The 23,270-nt window shown below is 42.4% G+C and overlaps 1 protein-coding gene and 1 pseudogene across 5 annotated transcripts in view; one reads left to right on the top strand and one right to left on the bottom strand.

Moving 5' to 3' along the window:
• The window catches only part of GLDC (glycine decarboxylase), a 101,120-nt gene that overhangs the window by 30,039 nt on the left and 47,811 nt on the right, over positions 1-23,270 (bottom strand). For all 4 annotated transcript variants that reach the window (XM_081236980.1, XM_081236979.1, XM_081236981.1 and 1 more), the window contains 3 exons: positions 22,439-22,581; positions 7,350-7,425; positions 1,138-1,263 (listed from right to left, as the gene is read on the bottom strand). In XM_081236980.1, coding sequence (XP_081093106.1) covers positions 1,138-1,263; positions 7,350-7,425; positions 22,439-22,581 — 345 coding nt within the window. The remainder of the gene's footprint in view (positions 1-1,137; positions 1,264-7,349; positions 7,426-22,438; positions 22,582-23,270) is intronic.
• LOC308619072 (DCN1-like protein 2) lies at positions 10,201-13,438 on the top strand (annotated as a pseudogene). The gene has a single exon. The product of its transcript is annotated as a DCN1-like protein 2 (transcript).

The following is a 23,270-nucleotide window of genomic DNA, read 5'->3' as shown; positions in this document are numbered from 1 at the left end:
CCTTTGGTTCAAATCATCTCAATAATTATTTCAGATCTTTTTGGTTCCAGACAAGTTGATTCTCACAGTTAATCTCTCTCTGCTCATCTTGCCATATCCACCCTTATCCCCTTTCCCTCCCATTCTACTGAAATTAGAATTCCCACTAGGAGCGTTCTGCTGTGATTAAAAAAAAACTCCATCGTTTTTCCTTTTGACAGAAGGCAAGCATATATAAAAGGCATGTTCCTGTTTTTTTGACCAGCAAGTCAGTGAACAGGCTCATGTGGAAATGAAAAAAAAATGTTTTAAGGTCATATCTTATTTTGGAGAGACTTAATAATTATAACTACTGGCCCAGAATATTTATCAGTAAAAACTTTATGGAGCTATGGAAGCAGGAGGGTGGATGGGAGAGATGAGCAGCGTTGTGTGTTTTCATCTTCCCTTTGAGGTAGTTACATGAAGTTCTCAGTCTCCATACCTAATAACCCTGACAAAATCACATTGCTATTCAAGTGATTTCCTTCCCTCTTAAGATGCAGCCTCCAGTCCACCAGTGGAAAGCAGATATGGTTGCTAGGCAACCTCTTCCTGGAGGTTGGGAGGTTGGGAGTGGGGATTGGTGCTGCAAGAAGGAAGATGGAATATTGCCTGAAATTCAGCAGGTAACGGCTGGGGTCATCACAAGCATCTGCAAAATCTACATTTATGTTTTAATTCCCAACACAAAGATTGAGAATACCAGTGACTTCCAGTTTGACTGTTAATGGGGGAAGGAGGGGAAGGTTGGGCAGAAGGAGGCAGGTAGATCCTGCAAGGAGTATCCTTACTACCAGCATGAATAATTCATTCAGTTTCTTACACATGCACACATTATATGATGGGATTTCAGCATAAAGGACCTTCTCCCTGTTAGAGAAGGAAGAGGTAAAATAGACTGTGGTCAGCTTTATTCTGGACCAGAAATGTGACTCTTGCTTTTATTTTTCTTATAGAGTCGGCTAGGTTTTCTGATTTTATGCCATTCTCCCTAGACTCATTCAGAGGAGGAACTGCAGTCTTGTAATTAGAAGGCAAAAGAAGATAAACCATCCCTGATCCCCACAACTTCTTTCCAACCCAGACCTCCCCATCTGTTAAGTGGAAGATGAGTACCATAGCCTTGAGGTGAGCTGCATCGATATTCCCATATTTATCCACCTCCACAGGCTGAATCTTCATGCCTGCCATGTGGGCACTTGCAGGATTGGTTCCATGTGCGGATTTTGGAATGAGGCAAACCTTAGGAATGGAATGAAACGAAGGAAGGAGAGAAAAATCACCAGGCTATTCATAATGACAGAAAAGTCCTACAAAATACTTGGAGCATAAATTCAATAGGTGCCACATGCTCTATTTAAATTGACCAGTAGTGCCTTAAAGTTCACTACAATTTCATTATTACTGTATTGCAAAACAATGTCCAACAGCAGTTTACACTTGAATCCCCAAATACTGTTCCCTCAAGACTTTCAGAATATTAATACTCTCCTCCCTTATCCCAGCAACACCAAAAACAGGCCTAGGCTTATCCTAACCTTGTCTCAGCTGTAATATATAGAAAGCACCTCACAAGAACATGAGATTGGAAGTTAAACTCTAGGACTCAAATGCACACATCACAGCTCCAGTGCTCTGCTTGGCTCTACTGACACCAGGAGAAGTAATAGTCGACATATTCCAAGGCCTCCCAGTGCCAACACACCAATGACTACTTCATTATTGGATGCTCACTCTGTGCAATGAATTGTTAGTTGCCATGAGAATCATAACTAAGCACAAATGCCGATCAGCCCCTGCCCTGTGCTCACACACTGCATTCACTGACAAGGCTGGCATCCATATAAATAAATGTCTAGAAGGACTTCCCTGGAGGTCCAGTGGCTAAGACTCCGTGCTTCCAATGCATGGGACGCGGGTTCGATCCCTGGTTGGGGAACTAAGATCCCACATGCCAGGCGGTGCGGTCAGGTTAAAAAATAAAAATAAATAAATAAATAAAAGGACCCTTTAAACAGGGACTACATCACCTCAACCTAGTCTCCTTGGCCAATGGAAACATTTCCTCCTCCCTTATCTGAGGAAGCCGTTCCTCTCTTTCCAAAGCATCTTGTTGTTGTCAGTATAATTGGGGAAATAAAAATTCTTTAAAAAAAAATGTCTAGAGCCCACAGGTACCAAAGGAACTCAGAATAATGGGGTGCCACTTCAAGATGAAGAGATCAAGAGAAAGTATTTCAAGAGCTAGTACCTAAGTCAGAGCTTAAAGATGTGCTGAATTCTTATGGAAGGCGGATGGTAGGCACACACAACGTTAAAATTCCCAGATTTAGGGCTTCCCTGGTGGCGCAGTGGTTGAGAGTCCGCCTGCTGATGCAGGGGACATGGGTTCGTGCCCCGGTCCAGGAAGATCCCACATGCCGTGGAGCGGCTGGGCCTGTGAGCCATGGCCGCTGAGCCTGCACGTCCGGAGCCTGTGCTCCACAACGGGAGAGGCCACAACAGTGAGAGGCCCGCGTACCGCAAAAAAAAAAAAAAAAAAATCCCCAGATTTAAATCATTTTCATTTCCTGCCCCCAAATCATGTGAACACAGGTGCTCTGTATGATCTGATGGTGCCCCACTACAGGAAAGGGCCTCATGGAGTTCCCTCCAACAGAAAGCAACAAGAAGAAGCAATATTGACCCTGAAAACAATCCTGTTTTTAATTTTTTTTAATCCCAGAACCAATACTGACACCCCTTGAAGAGAAATGGATGGGCATCATAAAAATGGGCTTATGAAGGGGAAATTTAGCTTACATACAGCCGTTTCCTCAGAAACAGCAAAGCCATCTACTTAAGCAAAATGCATGTGATCCAAAGAGAACTACAAACAGAGGCAAACATGAAATTACTTTGTTGTTCTTCTGCAGACAGAAAGTTAGTGCCTCTTTTGAATGGTTACTGGTCTCATGCTGATTATGCTGTGTTGTCCTCACATCCTTCTTCTTGTTTAAATGTTTCGCTTTTGTATTAAATCCTTTAATTTCTCAGGACCAAAGATGGAGTTATTTTTCCTTTCTCACAAGAGAGTTTTATTCTACCAAAGGATCTTTGGATAAAAGGATACCTTCTGGGCAGAACACTGATCAAGGAGGGGAAAGGTGAATATTTAAAAATGAATATAAAATATTTGTTAAAGGCCTCAATGAAGAATTCATACCAGAGGAGTTATGAGGAAACAAAAACATCCAAGCTAAAAATGTCACTCATCTTGCGATACACTGAATAGCATCCAAATGTGTCCACATTCTAATCCCAGAGTCTACGAGTGTGACTTTATTTGGCAAAAGGGATTTTGCTGGTGTGATTAAATTAAGGATCTTGAGGTGAGAAATTGAGGATCTTGAGATGGGATCTTGAAATCTGGATTATAGGCTGGACCCTAAATGCATTCACAAGTGTTCGCATGATAAGGAACCAGGGGAAGCTTTGACTACAGAGAAGGTAGAAGATGTGATAACTGAACAAGGGGTTGGAGTGATGGCAGGAAGGGGCCATGAGTCAAGGAATGTAGGAGGCCTCCAGAAACTAGGAAAGGCAAAGAAACAGATTCTCTCCTGGATCCCCCAGAAGGAACGAGCCCTGCCAACACACTGACTTTAGCCAAGTGAAACCAATTTCAGACTTCTAGCCTCCATAACTATAAGAAAATAAATCTGTGTTGTTCTAAGCCACTAAGTTTGTAGTAATTTGTTACAGTAGCCGTGGGAAACTAATACACATCCTGATATAAGGATTAGCGGGAAGAAAAGGTCTCAGTGGTTTTGTCAGGGATTTCTTGCTGTTAGATGTTTCTGATTTTCTATGTGGATCCTCACTTTAAAAATTGTGGCGTTGCAAAGGACTTGGAAATAACAGTACCCAGATCTGATATTTTATCAACACTAACCCTCTTTGGTTAGTGTTTAGGTGGATGCTGTGTTTTTCTAACCCCCCAATGCACCTGGTACAGACCCAACATAGCTCATCCTCAAAGACTTGCTGGGGGCTTCCCTGGTGGTGCAGTGGTTAAGAATCCATCTGCCAATGCAGGGGACACGGGTTCAAGCCCTGGTCTGGTAAGATCCCACATGCCGCAGAGCAACTAAGCCCGCGAGCCACAACTACTGAAGCCCGTGTGCCACAACTACTGAAGCCTGCGCACCTAGAGCCTGTGCTCTGCAACAAGAGAAGCCACCGCAATGAGAAGCCCACTCACTGCAACGAAAAGTAGCCCCCACTTGCAACAACCAGAGAAAACCAGCACACAGCAACGGAAGACCCAAGGCAGTCAAAAAACAAATGAATAAATAAATAAAATAAATCTATAAAAAAAAAAGATTTGCTGAATGAGTGACAGATTAAGGAGGAGGGCTCCTTTGCAAGGGAAATCAATGTCTTACCACAGGTAAAATCCAAAAACAAAAGGCCACTCCTTTGCCTCAGGCAGCTGAGAAAAGAAAAATACATACAGGTTTTGGCAGTGTTTTTTGGCAGTGTTTTTTTTTGTTTTTTGGGGGGGTTTTTGGTCAGTGTTTTCCCTTTGTATAGAAAGTTCAGTCTCTGATCAACAAACCTGAGTTAGTATTTGACAGGCAAATTGAGTTAATAATTATAAAGTGTTTAGGACAATGCCTGGCACAGGGTAATTTCTATATAAGTGTTTGTTAAATAATTTGTATTCTCTCAAGTTAAACTGGTAAATCAAGAACTTGGCCATTGCATTTTAGGAACCTCTGAAATTTAACCTAAGAGTAAATGTGAAAATAACTTCCAAAACAGCTTGAAATAAGAGAATCATCAGGAACCCGGGAGGTTCTGTAGCACATGACTTCCCCACATTCTTTTTTTTTTTTTCAAAAGAAGGATATATTTTATAGATTCCATTAGGGTCTGCTGTATGGAAGCAGCTGCCTTAGACATCTCTGATGTTGAAAAATCCTCCCTGACAATTTGAATAATAAGTCATTTTCTGGGGCTTCCCTGGTGGCGCAGTGGTTGAGAGTCCGCCTGCCAATGCAGGGGACACGGGTTCGTGCCCCGGTCCGGGAAGATCCCACATGCCGCGGAGCGGCTGGGCCCGTGAGCCATGGCCGCTGAGCCTGCGTGTCCGGAGCCTGTGCTCCGCAACGGGAGAGGCCACAACAGTGAGAGGCCCGCCTACCGCAAAAAAAAAAAAAAAGTCATTTTCTTTTTCTCTAACTAAGAAAGTCAGGTTTAATTAAAATCTTTAATCTAGAAAGGATGCCAACATTTCCAAACTTAAGAGTTCTGTACTTCTACAAGCTCAGTGACTGGGTAGCCTTCCCTGCCTCCCCTCATCCACCCCCCAAAATGCAGCATCCCACTCCTCTCTGTCCTTCAGTGGAATAACCTCTCCCAACATTTCAGTGATGGTAGTGTGAACAGTGGTGCCAGAAGAAAAGTCACACACAAGGGGACTGAGAGAGAAGGGAGGACTGGAAAAAACAAAGAAGGAAAAGGAGCTAAAAAGGATCCATGAGTCACAGAAGAACTCTGCCCAGGCCCAATCAAAACGTCTCTCATCCTTCTTCCTTGACCTTTCTGGTTTGGTCCCAACTCCTAGACATTCACAGATAGCTCTGGGTGTCAGACTAAAGAGCAGGGAACCAAGGAGGGATGGGAAGTATCACAGAGTGGACAGACCTGGGTTTTAGCTGGCCTTTTCTCGCTAGCTGCTCACTGGCCTTCCACAAGCACCACAGTGTAGATCTCGGCAACCTCTCCATAAAGCAGGAGCGACATGAAGAGGGTTACACAGGATGAATGGCTCCCTCCCCAGGAGTCCCAGACACCTCATGGTTAAAGAACATAACAATGGGAAGTTCCAGGGGCTACTGAGTACATGGAAGCCACGGAGGAAAAATAGAAAAAGCAACTTTAAATGTCAGTCATCTGGCATCCTCTCACTGGAGTCCCAGCGTTTCCTTTCTGACTCTATGACAGTGCTGAGATTCTGAGGTCCAAAGAACAATTGTAATTCCAAACTAACCCTTCCTTAGAAAGTTAAAGAATTCAATACCCAAGCGAAAAAAAAAAAGTTGAAATATCAGGGACTGTGTCTGTCTGATTTATCGCTTGATCTCTCTCTGGACTGGCACACACAGTACCTTGCATGTGGCCAGTCTTCAATAACTTATTCAAGGAATAAATGTCCTGTTTTCCAAAAGGTCTTTGAAAATCAATTCTATTCCCCAACCAGGATGAAGGCCTGGGAAAACACACCTGTGTAATCAGGATGGATAAGCAAGGGAAGGTGGGAGAAAATTTTTTTTCTCCCCTTTTGTGAAAGGGAAGTGAAATAGTATTTAAATTCTTCACTGCAAAATCCAGGCAACTGGCCATAAACAATCTTCCAGCTTTAATAAAACCAGGAATAGACTAAGATTGGACTACCACCCACTGCACCCCACTTATGTGGGCAGCCAGACCACCACAGCACCTTTTCCTCTAACTCTCCTGGGCTGGGCAGACGCTTCGACCTGCTCCTGGCTCCTACCCACTGCTCCCTCTAACACCACCTCCACAGCTCATGCAGTTCAAGTTTAGCGTGGCCATCACCAAAATGAAGGTCCCAGGAACACAGACCTCCTTCAGCCACAATCTGAAGCCTGTGTTGTTAGGTCATCTGCTAAAGGCACTGCCTTTGGGGATTAGTGGAGGCCTAGCGAGCCCATTAGCAGCTGCTGGCCACACAAGGGCCCCCCAAAAGCAGTTTGGACCCTGGAGACTAGACTCTCACCCAAAGCAAACAAAGAAGCAGAACCGTGAACTCTGCTCCATGTCCCGTGTCTTCTTTTGTTGCTCAGAGCTGAGAATCACTTAATAGGGAAATTATTTATTCAATAAATATTTTCTGAGCATACATATGACAAGAACTGTGCTCAGGCACAGTAGGAGTTACAGAAGAATGAAAGCTCAGTCTCTGCCCTCTGTCCAGGGCTGAGCCAAGGAGGGAGGCTTGGAATGGCAACATTCCTGCCCCTTCCTCCCTTTGCTCCCTGCGGGGAGCAGGTCCACAGCCAACTGGCTGACTTTTACAGACTGGCTTTGAGAGAAAGCCTTTTATCTCCAAATGTTTTCCCTCAAAATGGTCCAGTGAAACGTCTTGGAGGCAAGGATCGTAATAGCCAGTTCATAGACATTTGTTTCTTGATTATATGTTTCCCCAGCTTCTTCCAAGAAGACTTGGAGGGAGTGTCCCACAGAATGAAAGGGACCCTAAAGCTGAACCTGCTGCCCTCCCCCCACCCCCCAGTGGTGAGCAAACCGTCCACACTCACTGTTCTGTGTCTCTCTCCTTTCCCGTCTAAGTAAGCTCGGATAGTGGCCAGCCCAGCGTATTCCCCCTGGGCTCCGCTGCAAAGACAGGAAGAAAAGGGTCAGAGCTTTATGCCTCTCTGCTTTCATTTACTCATTCAATATTCATCAGGCACAGGCTGTGTGTTCACCAACATGTGACACTAAAAGCTCACCTAGGACCCCTGCATAAGCCTAAAGTCTTGAGCAACCAGAACAGTACCTGGTCTGTGCACGAAAGCTTACCCATGCACCTAAAAAATTTTTTTTTATTATGGAAAATTCCAAAATTATAGAAAAGTAGAAAGAATATAAGGAACCATCACATTATACCTATCACCCAGATTTAAAAATGATTAGATTATGGTCAATCTTGTTTCCACCTATATCCCTCACTCTGAACTAGATTATTTTGAAGCAGAACTCAAGCATCATATCATTTCATCAATTCAATCTTCAATATGTATCTTTCAAAGATAAGAATTATTTTTAAAAGATAACTGTAGGGAATTCCCTGGTGGTCCAGTGGTTAAGACTCCATGCTTCCACTGCAGTGGGCACGGGTTTGATCCTGGTTGGGGAACTAAGATCCCACATGCCACATGGCGCGGCGTGCATGCATGCATAAATAAATAAATAAATAAATACAAAAGATAGCTAATTTTTTTTTTTTTTTTTTGCGGTATGCGGGTCTCTCACTGTTGTGGCCTCTCCCATTGCAGAGCACAGGCTCCGGACGCGCAGGCTCAGCGGCCATGGCTCACGGGCCCAGCCGCTCCGCGGCACATAGGATCCTCCCGCACCGGGGCACGAACCCGTGTCCCCTGCATCGGCAGGCGGACTCTCAACGACTGCGCCACCAGGGAAGCCCAAGATAACTAATTATTACACCTAAAGCAATGAACAATTTCTTAACATCACCAAATGTTTAGTCAATGATCAGATTACCCCAAAGGAACTGTACACTTTGAGTGTGGCACCATTCCTGACAGTCTCAGGGTTGGCTTTCCCAAGCCCTAATGCTCATGGCTGCTAGAGGCTGGCCATCCCCGTCTCAGCAGTCCTTGAAGACACTACTTTTAGAGAACACTTAATGACTAACATTCCAGGGAGGGATGCTGAGTCAGTCATAAACTGTTACTTAATGTTCTCAGTACTCTCTGCAGGAAGGAAAGGAAGTGAGTAATAGGTTTTTTTAATCCCATTCAAAATGCATATTTCCTCCATTTCACAAAATTACACCATCTTTTGACTCTGTGGAAGGCACGGTGGTTTTGGCATTCATTGCTTCTGGTCACCCCGTAATATTGAGATCATACTCTAAAAAAGCACAAGGCTTAAGAATAAATTAGATAAACTGTTTAATTTCTAAACTAAAAGCTAAAATTTTGAGCATTGGAAAACATTTTTTGAGAGAACACTGGGATAGAACCAGTTGAATTTGAAATATCTGCAAACTAGCATAGGGGCATTGATGGTTTGGTGTCAGGAGACGGCAGAATTGACGATTCAGGTCTCAGCATGAGAAAAGGACAGAGAACAGGGAAACAGCTGGGTGCGCAGGGCGTAGAGCCTGGCTGGAGGAAAGGAAGGAAAGTGGTGATTTCCACAGTGTGGGTGTCACAGAGCAACAGAAGAGACTAGATGAGTTAGGGAATAATAATAATAACAATACGTATAAACTGCTCCATTAATTAGGCACTTCCTCTTTACCAGGCACTGTGCACGGAGTAAACACAGGTAAATGGGAAACATTGTTGTTGTCACCACCAAGCATTTTACATCATCTTATTTAATCCTCCTAATACCCCCACAAGGTAGGTACCATTGTCTTCATTTTGCACATGAAGAAACTGAGTCAGAGTATTACATGCCCAACCGGCCAACAGTGACAGCCGGAGACATTGATACAAGTTGGCCTGTCTTAAGGGGCCTCGTGCTTCACTTGTAAGCAGTGAGGCTCCTCTGAGCACGCTGTGCTTCCCAAAGGATTGAGAGTCATGGCAGCAAACGCTGGCTTTGCTTCACAGAACCCTTGTGTGACTGACAGAACTAGGAGGTTTAGCTCCATGTAAAAGGCCTGTCCCCATAAGACCTGGGGCACCCATTTCCTCATCACCCACACTGAGTGAGCTTTGCCTCTCTCCTCTCTCTTCCAGGGAGGGAGGCAAACACTGGGCTTCTATTTTCCTGGCTTCTGAAAAACAAGTTCTAGCTCATTTGATGTTCTTTATTTTGAGAACAGGAAAATGAATATGCCACATTTTAGCAAACCACTTACACCACTATTTACTTAGCCTCTCTGTGTTCTCACCTCTGAAGTGTGCATAATAATTGCACCCAACTCGAAGGGCAGATATGGTAAGACATGAGATGATCCATGGTAAAGGGCTTTTCACAGTGCCTGGCACTAGGTAAACACTCATTAAGTACTGGCAACTATCATCACTATCATCAACGTCATCATCATCATCATCACCATCTTCAGGCAGCAGTCCTCATCACTCTGTGACTCAGGATGGGCTGAGGATGGGCTACCACAGCATTTGAATGAGCACTTCCACAACCCTCAACCTCTATCACCCTCTCCTTTCCCTCCAACAAGCCAAATCCACCATTTTTCAACTGTCCCAACTCAAGTTCTGCCTCTTCTATAAAGCCTTCCCCAAAGTCACAAATCCAGTTCCTCACCATGGCCTACAAATCCCCCAACATGATCTGTGACTTCCACCCACCTCTACACCCATGTCTTCTGCCATCCTCTCCTTGCTCACTATCCTCCAGCCACCCAAGCCTTCTTCCTTCCCTGAAACAGACCAAACCAATGTCTGCCTTGGGGCTTTTCACTAAATGTTCCTTCTGCTTGGAAAGCTCCTCCTTTAGTTCTTCAAATATCTGGCTTCTTCTCAGTATTTAGGCCTCAGCTCAAGTGTCACCTCCTCAGAGAGGCCTTCCCTGAGGGCAGAAATCTTATCTGTCTTTATCAACATTGTATTCTGTACGCCAAGAACACTGACATAGGGGGTGTTCAATAAATACTGATTGATTGACTGACTGACTGACTATCCTTTACCTCCTCCAAACTCACGTAGTATTTTACTCTACTCGTTCTTCTGATAATACCATCCTATTCATACACTGTACATTGAAAATTATTATAGATCTCACATGTACTTCGTGTGCCTATTTTATCTCAATTAGGGTATAGGCTTTGAGAATAGGATCTTAGGTATTAGAATTCTATACATTCACAGGGAATATATAGAATAGTACTATGCATGGAGTAGCTCTGCAATAAATGTTTAGTCCATTTGTTCAAAATTGAGTTCTTCTCCAGTCCAGACAATCAACATTAATGTCATCCTTTCCCCCATGGAAAGGGACTTCAGCATATGGATTTTGTATTTCTCTCTGTGATTTTCTCATGACTTCTACTCATCTTGTTTTGTTGGAAGACGAACCAAGGTGTTTAGACTAGAAGTGAAAGAAGAGACTGGAGCTAGAAGCCAGTAATCCAGGAGAAAGGCAACATGCTAAAGACTTGATCAGGAATGCTGGGTGTTTTCTGCCTTAGATCCTCTTAAAAATCAGCCATGTTTCAACTCAAAAAAGTACAAAAGATATGTTCTAAATGCCACACAAGTCTTATTCCTGGGGTACTATGGAAATAAGGGGAATTATTAGTGCCACCTGTTGGTGGAAAAGTATTATGAAAAGTAAGTGCTTATATGCATAACCCAGACTGAGAACCCATCAGAAAAGTACCACCTGTGGAGGGGCAGCTAGGATACTGGTCTTCTGACATCTATTTAAAATGAAGTGGCTAGTGGCCTGGACCTGCAGAGCCAGCCACAGTGAGGAGGATGCCAGTGAATGGGGAGCCTCAGACCCACTTAGAAGTGCCAGGTAGGCATAAGCTTAAACTGTCTGAGAAAAACAAGGCCCCCAGTCATGGCATTTACTCAGGCTGGTGAAAAAACTGCGACATATTGTACTGTTTAACACAGAATGAGTGAGAACTAGCAACTTCTTCCAAAACCCAGACTCATTCTACAAAGAATCCATGAGAAATCCAGTAGACTAGACGAAGCTAGAACAACTGTATAGCAAGTACAATGACCCACGAGGTGAAAATAAATTGGAGTTGATGGGATTCAACAGTTTTGTAATGATTTAAACCTAGACCCTATTAGTGTCAGTGTATCATTGTAAGTGTGGGATTTCAGGGCAGCTATTCAATGTGAATTTGGCAAAAAAATTAATTAAGGGGGGGGTGGAATTTGAAGATGGCATAACACAGCTAGAGTGATAGTTCAGCTCTTTTGCTAAGATTAGAGCAAGAAGGAAAAAATAAACTTCAAAGATTTTTATCATTTTACCTTTACCTTTGCTAAGAGCATTGAGCAAAGGTTAAGATTAAGAAATATTACAATTTAGTTCTATCTGGAAAGGTTAAACTTTTAGATCTTTGGAACAAATTTTTATTGGACTATCACACAAAATAAATCCCAAGGGACACTTGGAAACTTCCACTAGATTTTAGAAGTATAACTGCAGATATGTCTATCTATGATGAAGAAGGAACATAGATGGCCTGCTCCTACAGATGATTTTGCAGAATGATATGCATGGCCAATAGTCACAGGTGGAAAGCACAGCACTTTTTAAGCATAAAATTTAAGCATAAGATTATAAGTGAATTGCATCCTATAAAGCAGAATTTTTGGTCAGTTACTGAGTACCTTTGTCACTGATTGCAGAAGTCATCCTCAACCAGTCATGAAATAACCTCTTTGTTCCACCTAAGGAATACAGTGGCTGACTTTATATATACCATAAGAAATTCCTCAGAAGTTGGCTGCTTGGGAATATTTGAAGATGGATTATTGTAGCTGCTGTTTTTAAGAGAAAGATTTCTGCTTACAAAAAAGTAACATAGGGCCTCCCTGGTGGCGCAGTGGTTGGGAGTCCGCCTGCCGATGCAGGGGATACGGGTTCGTGCCCCGGTCTGGGAGGATCCCATATGCCGCGGAGCGGCTGGGCCCGTGAGCCATGGCCGCTGGGCCTGCGCGTCCGGAGCCTGTGCTCCGCAATGGGAGAGGCCACAGCAGTGAGAGGCCCACATACCGCAAAAAAAAAAAAAAAAAAAAAAAGAAAAAAAAAAAAAGTAACATAGAACCCATTTGCGTGACTGCAGAATACGCTACAATTCATGACTTAGTGTGAAGCCCAGCAGTCACCAAAATTCCTGTTGAATTGTACTATAAATTGAACTGAGAAAACAGTAGGATGTTTTATTTATACAAGTCAAAGTGGGATATTATATTTATACAAGTCAAAAGGTGTTAAAAATGTGCCCTAGGGACTTCCCTGGTGGCACAGTGGTTAAGAATCTGCCTGCCAATGCAGGGGACGCGGGTTCGAGCCCTGGTCCGGGAAGATCCCACATGCCGCGGAGCAACCAAGCTCGTGTGCCACAACTACTGAGCCTGTGCTCTAGAGTCCGCGAGCCACAACTACAGAGCCCGGAGGTCACAACTAATGAAACCTGCACACCTAGAGCCCATGCTCCACAACAAGAGAAGCCACCACAATGAGAAGCCTGAGCACCACAACGAAGAGTAGCCCCCGCTCGCCACATCTAGAGAAAGCCCGAGCACAGCAACAAAGACCCAACACAGCCAAAAATAAATAAATAAATTAATTAATTAATTTAAAAAAATAGTGCCTTAAAGAAAATGATCATGTTATGGATCATAACATTTAAAATTCTGGGTGCTGATAATTTAAGATTTATACAATTTTTTGGAACTATCAAGTATCGAGATTTACCAAATCTTTTTGTTTTAATTTTCTCTAGTCTTCTGAAAATCATTTTTAATCATAGTTTTTAACACACCATTGTAATTCACACACTAATGGCCACATTTAGTGTGCAGTTTCAGAGAAGTTTTCTTTTAAGCTGTCTACAAGTCAGTGGGCCTATTTTATTTCTAATAATATCTGAACTTCTTAAGAAGTTTCTTATAATGTTTTTTAAATTATTACATTTAAAAAGATTTCTCATGAAAAGGTTTCTTTGAGTGATCAACTGTAAATTTAAATACGAAGTGAATTGTTTCCCTTCAACCACCTATAATATCTAACATCTAGCCTATTGTAAAAACTTTTTTTTTAAAGTATTTATTTATTTTGGTTGCACTGGGTCTCAGTTGCAGCATGCAGGCTCCCTAGTCGTGGCTCACGGGCTCCTTAGTTGCACCTCACCAGCTCCTTAGTTGCGGCATGTGAACTCTTGGTTGCGGCATGCATGTGGGATCTAGTTCCCTGACCAGGGTTCGAACCCGGGCCCTCTGCATTGGGAACGTGGAGTCTTGACCACTGCGCCACCAGGGAAGTCCCAAAACTATATTTAGGAGCTAAAATATGCATCATTATCGAATAAAACCAAGATTTTTGTAGACGTAAGATTATTCTAAAATTTATACATAAAGGCAAAGTAACTGAAATAGCTTCATTTTGAAAAAGAAAAAAGTAAGAAGAATCAGTCTGATGCCAAGACTTATTATATAGTTACTGTAATAAATAGTGTATTATTAATGGAAGGATATACTTGTAGATCAATGGAATAGAATATAGAAACCAGAAATAAATTCACATATATAAACCCAACTGATTTTTGACAAAATTGCAAAAGTATTTCAATAGAGGAAAGACAGCCTTTTCAACAAATAATGCTGGAACAATTAGAGTTCCATAGGTCAACCTAAGTCTCATACCTTATACAAAAACTATCTCAAAATAGATCATGGACTTAAATGTAAAACATAAAATGATAAAACTTTTAGGATTAAACAGAAGAAAATCTTTGAAATTTAGAGCTAGTCAAAGAGTTCTTTGACTTGAAATCAAACGCACAATTCATAAAAGGAAAAATGGATAAATTGAACTTCATCATAGTTAAAAACTTTTGCTCTGCAAAAGACCCTGTTAAGAAGATGAAAAGACACGCTACAGATTGGGAGAAAATATCTGCAAACTACATATAAACAGTAAAAAACAGTAACAAACAAACTACATAACAAACAGTAAAAAAACAAAGGCAATTCAATTAGAAAATGGTGCTGTGATGATCAAACATGTGAATATGCTGAGAAATAGAAAGGAAGAGTTACATTAGGATGTTGGAGATTTGCAGGTTCTCATTATTGCTCTTTTCATGGGTGTATATGTAGAAATGCTCAGCCTTTCAGTCCCCTTAAAAGGGGAATTTCCCCTTTTGTGTGAGTCTAGGAAAAGGCAGGGTCCTAAAACCCCCTATGGAAGCAGAAAGGGACCAGATATTCCCAAACACTACCCATGAACGAGGTGCTAGACATGTAACCCAGTCTCAACCTATTGGATACTCCAGCCTGGGACTTCATGAATCTGGAGGGAGTGACCCTAGGAAAAGGGCAGTCACAGTGGTGGTGGTGATGCTTCCCCTGGAGTGACCTTGATTTGTTCTCTGCTGCCAACTTCCCTTGGGTCTTTCTCACTTTTGAAGCCCCATTCTCCAGTGTTTGCATCAATTCTGGGAAGCACCCAATATCTTCACCCTGTAGATTGCTTTTCTGCTTAAATTAGGCCAACCCATCTTCTGTTGTTGCACCTAAGAACCTTTACTTAATGATGGTGTCATGGGGCAGGAGGGGATTACTAAATTTCTCCTATAACACAGCATTTTAAAGTCACTCATTCCTAGGCAGGTCTAACAAAGAGATGGGGCCATCCTGGAGTTTCTCTTGCCCCTAATATCAAAGCCTTCCTTGATTTGCTATCCCTTTTCAAGCAGTTTTACCCTGAGCCCCTCTGGATCTTACTTTCATCTGTCTCATTGGGATATGCCACCTAATTTACAGATGAATTTAAAATTTGTATTATGAAAGTAATATGTTGGGCTTCCCTGGTGGCACAGTGGTTGAGAGTCCGCCTGCCGATGCAGGGGACACGGGTTCGTGCCCTGGTCCGGGAAGATCCCACATGCCGCGGAGCGGCTGGGCCCATGAGCCATGGCCGCTGAGCCTGTGCGTCCGGAGCCTGTGCTCCGCAACGGGAGAGGCCACAACAGTGAGAGGCCCGCGTACCGAAAAAAAAAAAAAAAAAGTAATATGTTTGTCTGATTTTTTTTTAATTCCATCAATGCAGAAGGGATGAAGCTTACAGTAAAAAAAAAAAAAAAGAAAGAAAGCAACCCCCCCCCCAAATTCTTCCCAGTCTTACTCTCCAGAAAGAAGCGCTATTAATAATTTCTTGTGATACATAATGTTTTGATGTTGGACATTCTAATGCCAAACTGTCCTCATCCAAACCCTTCTTTACTTTAAAAATACCACCAACGAGTGGTTAGGAACAAAAATGATCCAAGTGAAATGTTAGCTAAGAAACTGACATTATGCTAAAACTAATCACAGTAAAATGATCAACAAAACAGCCAGTGTGTCAAAAATGACCTGAATCAGTGCATGGCAACCTCAGAGGACCACTCTCAAGAAAACAAGGTAGAATTAGTGCTGACTCCTATCTTACAGACAGGATAAACACGATATGCTTCCATATCTTGGAAGCAATTAAAATTCAATCAAACTCTTTGTTGCATAACTCAAATATTCCAAACACTACCTAGATCTCTGCTTCTAGTAGCTTAAAGTAACACTCCCTCAACATGTTCTTACCAACCTGTATCTAATTTGACATAAGCTAAATTCTGTGCTTAACCTTTGAATTCTGGGCAAAAAACATCTAGATGGATCCAGCCACTCTAACCTTTCTGGTATCTCAAGAGCACCTTAAAGCAATGGTTTTCAAACTCAAAATCCCCAAATATCAGCATCACCTGGGGACTTGTTAGAACTATAAATGCTTGGATTGCACCCCAGGAGTACTGAATCAGAAATTCTGTGGGTACAGCCCAATGTGAGAACCACTTCTTCAAAGCCTTACAAACTGCAAAAATCCAAATATACCCTTGAGAGTCAAGAAAGCTGGGGAAGTGGAGATCCTTCTCATTGCTTTATATTTCTCCAAAAGTGGCTCTTATCATCCTTCACCCTTCTTTTTCTTGCTGGCACTCTGAGTGTCTCCTTGGGAAATCAGTCACTCATCAGAGAGGGTCTCTAATATCTGGTTTCTCAGAGCTCTCTGTAGGGGAGGGCTCTGAAGCTGCACTAGGCCCAGTAGGAAAGCGAATCAGAAGTTATCAATGAGGTAAGTCTACTCAATGACACTGACCATGAGCTCAGCAAAGAAGGAGAGGGACATGGCCAATATCAGGGGTTTGACTCTCTTTGTTGTAAACAATGTGATCTGCACATGACCGTCATGACTTGGCCTGCAAAGGCCAGTTTTAAAGTTCACTCCACTGGAAGATATTAGTCATCTAACTAAACCTCCCTCTTTGGTGTTCCTCCAGGTCAACACACTTTGCAACCAAGTGATGCACATTAGAATCACCTGAGGAGCTTTTTAAAAACCCTGTGACGCCTGGGTACTGCCCCTGGAGGAGATTCCGATGTAGCTAGTTTGCGCGGTGGGGAGGGCATGGCATACCTCAAAGGCTCCCCAGGAATTCTAATAGGCAGCCAGGACTGAGAACCCCTGCAGCCCGTGGTTTTCACAGTGTGGTAGCCAAACCAGCACAAGCTCGTCACCCAGGATTATATTAGAAATACAAATTCTCAGGCCTCAATCCAGACTCATTAAATCAGAAACTCTGGCGGTGGGGCTTAGCAATTTCACAAGCCCTACAGGTGATTCTCATGCACAATAAAGTTTGAGAGTCATTGATTGGGCCCTGTTCACACCTCATTTAAGAACCTTACCAGGAGGAGATTCTGGGAAAGCAACCGCTAGCTCTAATCTGCACTCAAGATCACAGTTTACAGTTCTTAAAGACAAAAACAACTTCCTCACTTTTATAAGCCAAGTGAGCTAATAATAATTCCAGCTTGTCTTTCATTTTAGATATCCGTGGAAGGTGTTAATTGCTGTTTCTGTCTGCCTTAAACATTACATCATAATTCTAACCTAGCAATTCCTAGAGTGTATTTGTGTGCTGCTGAATGATTTTAAGAGTGTCACAGTGATACGGGGAGCAAGCCGAAGCAAGCTGCGCTGGGCACAGTAGGAAATGGAAAGGTAATTAAATATTATCTGGCTATATGTTCTCCACTAAGCTGGAAATGCTCTCCAGGTTTATAGATTGAGCAAATAAGTAAGAGAAATGGGGACAAGTTTCTTGACATTTTTGTTTCAAGTCCTTTAAACAACTTTGGGATCTAACTGTCCCAGGAATAGACCAAGTGAAGGCTTGGCTATATGAACCAAAGATTTCACACCACAGTTTTTGGTTACAAAATCCTTTATCATCCATCCCTCAATTAAATCGCAAATCAATAAGGTAGTGTTCCCTTTCTTGCCATATAGGAGAGAAACCTACATCACAACTAGGGAGGAAGCCACATGACAGAGCTCTGGAGGCCTCACACATCCTGGGTGCTAGCTAACCTCTCCTCTGAGCTGCTGGTTTACCCTCAGAAAAAAGTGCACTGAAGACAAAGGCCCTGTGGCAGTCTTTATCTAGGCAGGAACTATTAGAAAAAGAGAGAAAGAATAAAAACCTTCTGTGGGCATAACATAGAACTGCTCTGGACTGGAAGACATTATGTGAGGGCCCAGCAGCACAGATGAGGCGGAGCCATCAGGAAAACAGGCAGAAACACTCAGGTTTATGCCTGAAAATTGCAGTTTTCCTACTTAGGCATTTTAGAACCAGAGAGTTGTATTGTGAGTCCACTTGATGTTAAATATTACTCTATTCTACAGAGTTTGGCTCTTTTGCCCTTTGTTGCAAACCTTCCTCACTTTGAGTACAGCTTTGCTACAAAGGAAGACCAGTAGTTTGCCTCAACCCCAAGGCAAGTTCAAAGCCAACTTCACTATGCTATCAGCTGATGGCCAAACCCCCTGAGATCAGGAGAGTCAGGGTGGAAATGAATCTGTAAGCATCTTATCAAGAATTTCATTGTTTCATAATATGCATGTTCCCCACAATAAAAGTAACTTATTTTTGGATTGTATTAAAATAACATATATTGTGGTTAAAAAACATTTTTATAAACTAAAATAGCATAAGGACAAAAAGTAAAAGTCACTTGAAATTCTACCACCTTGAGATAACTATTTGGGTGTCCATCCTTTGATTCTCTTTCCATCTATGCCTCTGCTTTGATCTGTAAAACAGTATGGTAGTTCCTTATAAAATTAAACAGGGGCTTCCCTGGTGGCGCAGTGGTTGGGAGTCCGCCTGCCGATGCGGGGGACACGGGTTCGTGCCCCCGTCCGGGAGGATCCCACGTGCCGCGGAGCGGCTGGGCCCGTGAGCCGTGGGCGCTGGGCCTGCGCGTCCGGAGCCTGTGCTCCGCGGCGGGAGAGGCCACAGCGGTGAGAGGCCCGCGTACCGAAAAAAAAAAAAAAAAAAAAAAAAAAAATTAAACAGAATTACCATATATCCAACAATCTCATGTCTGGCTATACACCCAAAAGAACTGAAGGCAGGGACTCAAACAGGTATTTGTACACCAACACTCATAGCAGCATTATTCCTTATAACCAAAAGGTTGAAACAACCCAAATGTCCATTGATGGAAGAATGGATAAACAGAATGTGGTTCATACATACAATGGAATATTTTAAAAGGAGGGAAATGCTGACATGTCACAACATGGATGAACCCTGAAGACATTATGCTAAGTGAAATAAGCCAGACACAAAATGACAAATATTGTATGATTCCATTTATGTGCTGTACGTAGAGTGGTCAAGTTAATAGTGACAGAAAGTAGAATCACAGTTGCCAGGCGCTGGGGTAAGGGGGGTAAATGAGGAAATATTGTTTAATGGGTACAGAGCTTCGATTTGGGAAGATAAAAAAGTTCTGGGGGGCTTCCCTGGTGGCGCAGTGGTTGAGAGTCCGCCTGCCGATGCAGGGGATGCGGGTTCGTGCCCCGGTCCGGGAAGATCCCACATGCCGCGGAGCGGCTGGGCCCGTGAGCCATGGCCACTGAGCCTGCGCGTCCAGAGCCTGTGCTCCGCAATGGGAGAGGCCACAACAGTGAGAGGCCCGCATACCACAAAAAAAAAAAAAAAAAAGTTCTGGGGCTAGACAGAGTTGATGGTTGTACAATGATGTGAATGTAATGAATGCCATTGAACTGGACAGTTAAAAATGGTTAAAATAGTAAATTTTATATTATGTATATTTTACCACAATAAAAAATTAAGTTATAAAATATTACTAATGCTACTTCCTAAAAAGTATGCCATAGTTATATTTTAAATGCAGTAACATGCAGTAACATGCAGTAACATGCAGTAACATGCAGTAACAAAAAAGGAAGGGAAATATATTTAGATTCCCAAGTTTTGGTGACTGGACTCTAGAACTCTATAGACACACTGACCAATTCCAACTCGTCAGGTATAAATAAAAACACCAGGAAATGGTCCCTTGATAAAAGAGGTTACTACACCCTCTATGTTATGAGTATAACTTCAGTGGCTGACATGGTACACTAAATTCTTTTTCTGTGCAGAGTAGTCAAGAAAACTTGTGTTTCTCCTTACAATAACTATAAAGCCTACATTGGTCCCTTAGATTTCAGTGGACACTAGCCAGCAGTAAATCATGACTAATGAACCAGTAAGTAGTTAGCCCTGTGGTAGACTGACTCTGAGAGCTGGAATATAGAATTATAAGACCTGGGATTTATAATCCACCTATGGAGAAAAGATTACCACAAATAAACCAAGATGGAGGTTATGAAGAGCCAAAACTAAAGTCACTCACATAGAATATGTGGTGCATCCCTTCCTCTTTTCCCAAATTAGACATCAAATTTCCTTACTCACTGGAAGCATAGCCCCTGTATTTTCCCAACAAAGAGTAAGGTATTTCCCTATCTGTCATAGCAGCCTCTGCTCAGAACCAGAAATATCCCTCTACTAAGCCTCAACACAGCCTCTGTAACACTCAAGTCAGCTCTTGGAAATGGGTGGTATATCTGGGAATCCCTGGAACTGGAGAAGGCATCACTGCCAGGAGCTACAAAATGATAAAGATTCCTTTCCCTCCAAGACTGGGATAGAGACTGACAATCATACAAATGAGGCGAGTAAGACAGAGAAAAAGCATTAGGTAAACTGAGGAGAACAGAGAAACTTCTAAGATGATGGTTTTCAACCTTGGCTGCAAGCTGGAATTACCTGGGGAGCTTTAAAGATATACCCATGCCTGCATCCTTCCCTCACCCTACTCTTTCCCCATCGAGATTATTATTCTATCTGGGACTGTGATCTGGACATCAGGATTTCTTATAGACTCACCATGTGAGTCTAATTTCCAGGCCTGGGAACCACTGCTTTATGGGAAGAAGAGCTTCCTCATCCTTCAGTCAGTCTTCTGGAGACCCTGCCCGGGACCTCAATTTACTGCAAGAGCTAATGACTTTAAAAAAAAAAAAAAAAAAGAGCTAATGACTTTAAAAAGTTAAAATGGTCTTGAAAAATTGCTCTCCAGTACAATACAGAAGATGTGACCATATTCCATCACTAGAGGGCAGTTTCTTCATTGTCAACACTTAATTAAGGTATTGCCTCAGGTTAATTTACTCAGGTTCCTCCCTTAATTAAAAAAAAAAAAAAAGCAAAGCTGCATGATGACATTTTAATGAAGGTATACTACAGCCTGACTTTCATAAACGTCAGTTCCTCCCTATTTATGAAATGAGAGTTTGAGAGACTAATATTAAAAAAGCTCTGTGTCCTTTCATCTGTCACATGTCCTCTTCCTAAAGGGTTTGTCCTGTATGGGGTATATTGTTTTCACAAAGTGCATGGCTTTGCTGTGTTACCTATGTTTCCAAACAGGAGGGAGGGCTTGATAGTAACTGACTAAGATCTGATCACTTTCTGTCTCAGAAAATGAGACAATAAATGTCTCAGTTTTAAAAATCCTTTGATTTTTGTATCTTGAAATAGAAATCTGGCATTTCTAACAAGCTTCTAGGTGCTGCCAATGCTGAGACTGCTGGTGGAGAACCACACTGAGCAGTGGGAGGTAGAGAACCTCGGGGCAGATACCAGACTCCTCCTCTGAAGGTATCCCCAGATGTTAATTCACATGCTGATGACATGTCTGTCTGTCTAGTTATCCCCATGAAGACAGAAAGATCACAAATCCAGTGGATCCAGGTTGACTATACTACATCAGAATCACTCGGTTGCTTCTTAAAAACAAAGGCTTTTAGTCCCAACCCCTGGAGATCAGTACTTCTAAAGTGGGGCCCAGGAATTTATATTTTTTAAACAAGTACCCAGGAGATGCTGCAAGAGCCCTTTGCTTTTGAAAATCACTGTTGCTCAAATGTTTTTACTTTACAGACAGAGACCGAGGACAGAAAAGAGGAAGGGAACTTTCAAAGTTAGTGACAGAACAAACTAGGATCCGGACTCTCCTGGCCTTACTAGATTGAGGCATTACTGCTTATAAGGAGTTAACACGTGTGCTCGATTCTGATTCTTACACTATAAGATGGATGTAGTAACTAGCTTCCAAAGATGGTCTGCAATGAACCAGGACTCTTGACATTCACACCCACGTGTTGTCCCCTTCCCACTTTCAATCTGGGCTGGCCCTGAAACTTGCTGTGAGAGATAGAATGCTCTGAAGTGATGTTGTGTAACTCCAGAGGCTGAGCCTTTAAGAAGTTTGCAGCATCCACGTCCTTCCATCTTGGAACACTCCACTTTGAACCCAGACCCAATTCTGTGAGGGAGCTCAAGCAACCACTGGAGAGGTCCACATGGGGAAGAACCAAGGCCCAGGTCAACACCCTTAACTGAGCTCCCAGACAACAGCCATCACTACCTTCCCAGTTATGTGAATGAGGCCACTTTGGACCTTCTAGTCATCCATCCCAGTGGGTATTATACTACAAGAGATAACTGAAAAGACAGAAGAAGAAATCCCCTTACCTGTTAGGCTGGAAAGAGATTCGGTCATAGCCTGTGAGTTCACACAAATCCTTCTCAAGCTCTCGAAAAAGCTGCTGGTACCCTTGAGCTTGGTCCAGAGGCACAAAGGGGTGGATGTTTGCAAATTCTTTCCACGTGATAGGCTGAAGAGCAAGAAGGGAGGAAACATACACATATGTACATATTGTAATAGTAATAACAAGACTAACTTTAATAATGATGATAATGATAGCAACAGCTAACACAAAGAGTGCTTACTATGTGCCAGGCACTGTTCTAAGCACTTTAAATACATTCATTCATTTAACTCTTACCATAATCTTGTGGGGTAAGTACTATTACTGTCTTCATTTTACAAGTGGGTCACAGAGGCCCAGAAAGGGAACTTATACAAAAGTATAACCATTTCCTATTTTTTCAGGAACAAAAAGGCCCCTGAATAGATTTATATCCATGAAACCCAATGAGTTGTTTCAGGCATGGTTTACTCAAACTCTTACATAGCACATATATCATTCTTTTTTCATGAAGCAGAACAAAACACCAACATAAAAGCAAATGGGGAAAATCCTCCTATGAGAATAAAAATGATTTTCTTTGCCTGATGTGATTTGTCATATCAGACTAATCCTATGGAAAAAAAGAAACATCCTAGCCTAGTAGAGATACTTACCAAACACCATAGCAGGGGACACAAATCTTCTGTTGATACAAGAAATAAATTAAAGCCTCAAATCTCTACCTTTCTGGCACTGAGAAAGGATTTCTAGAAAGAAGGCTTATGGTTCTTAATTCTATCTGAGCTTAACAACTACAAATTGATAAAAGCTTT

Source organism: Mesoplodon bidens (genome assembly GCF_964165515.1).
Source record: "Mesoplodon bidens genome assembly, chromosome: 6".
Classification (NCBI taxonomy): domain Eukaryota; kingdom Metazoa; phylum Chordata; class Mammalia; order Artiodactyla; family Ziphiidae; genus Mesoplodon; species Mesoplodon bidens.
Note: the sequence above shows the minus strand (reverse complement) of the source record. Positions and strands in the feature narration are given on the sequence as shown.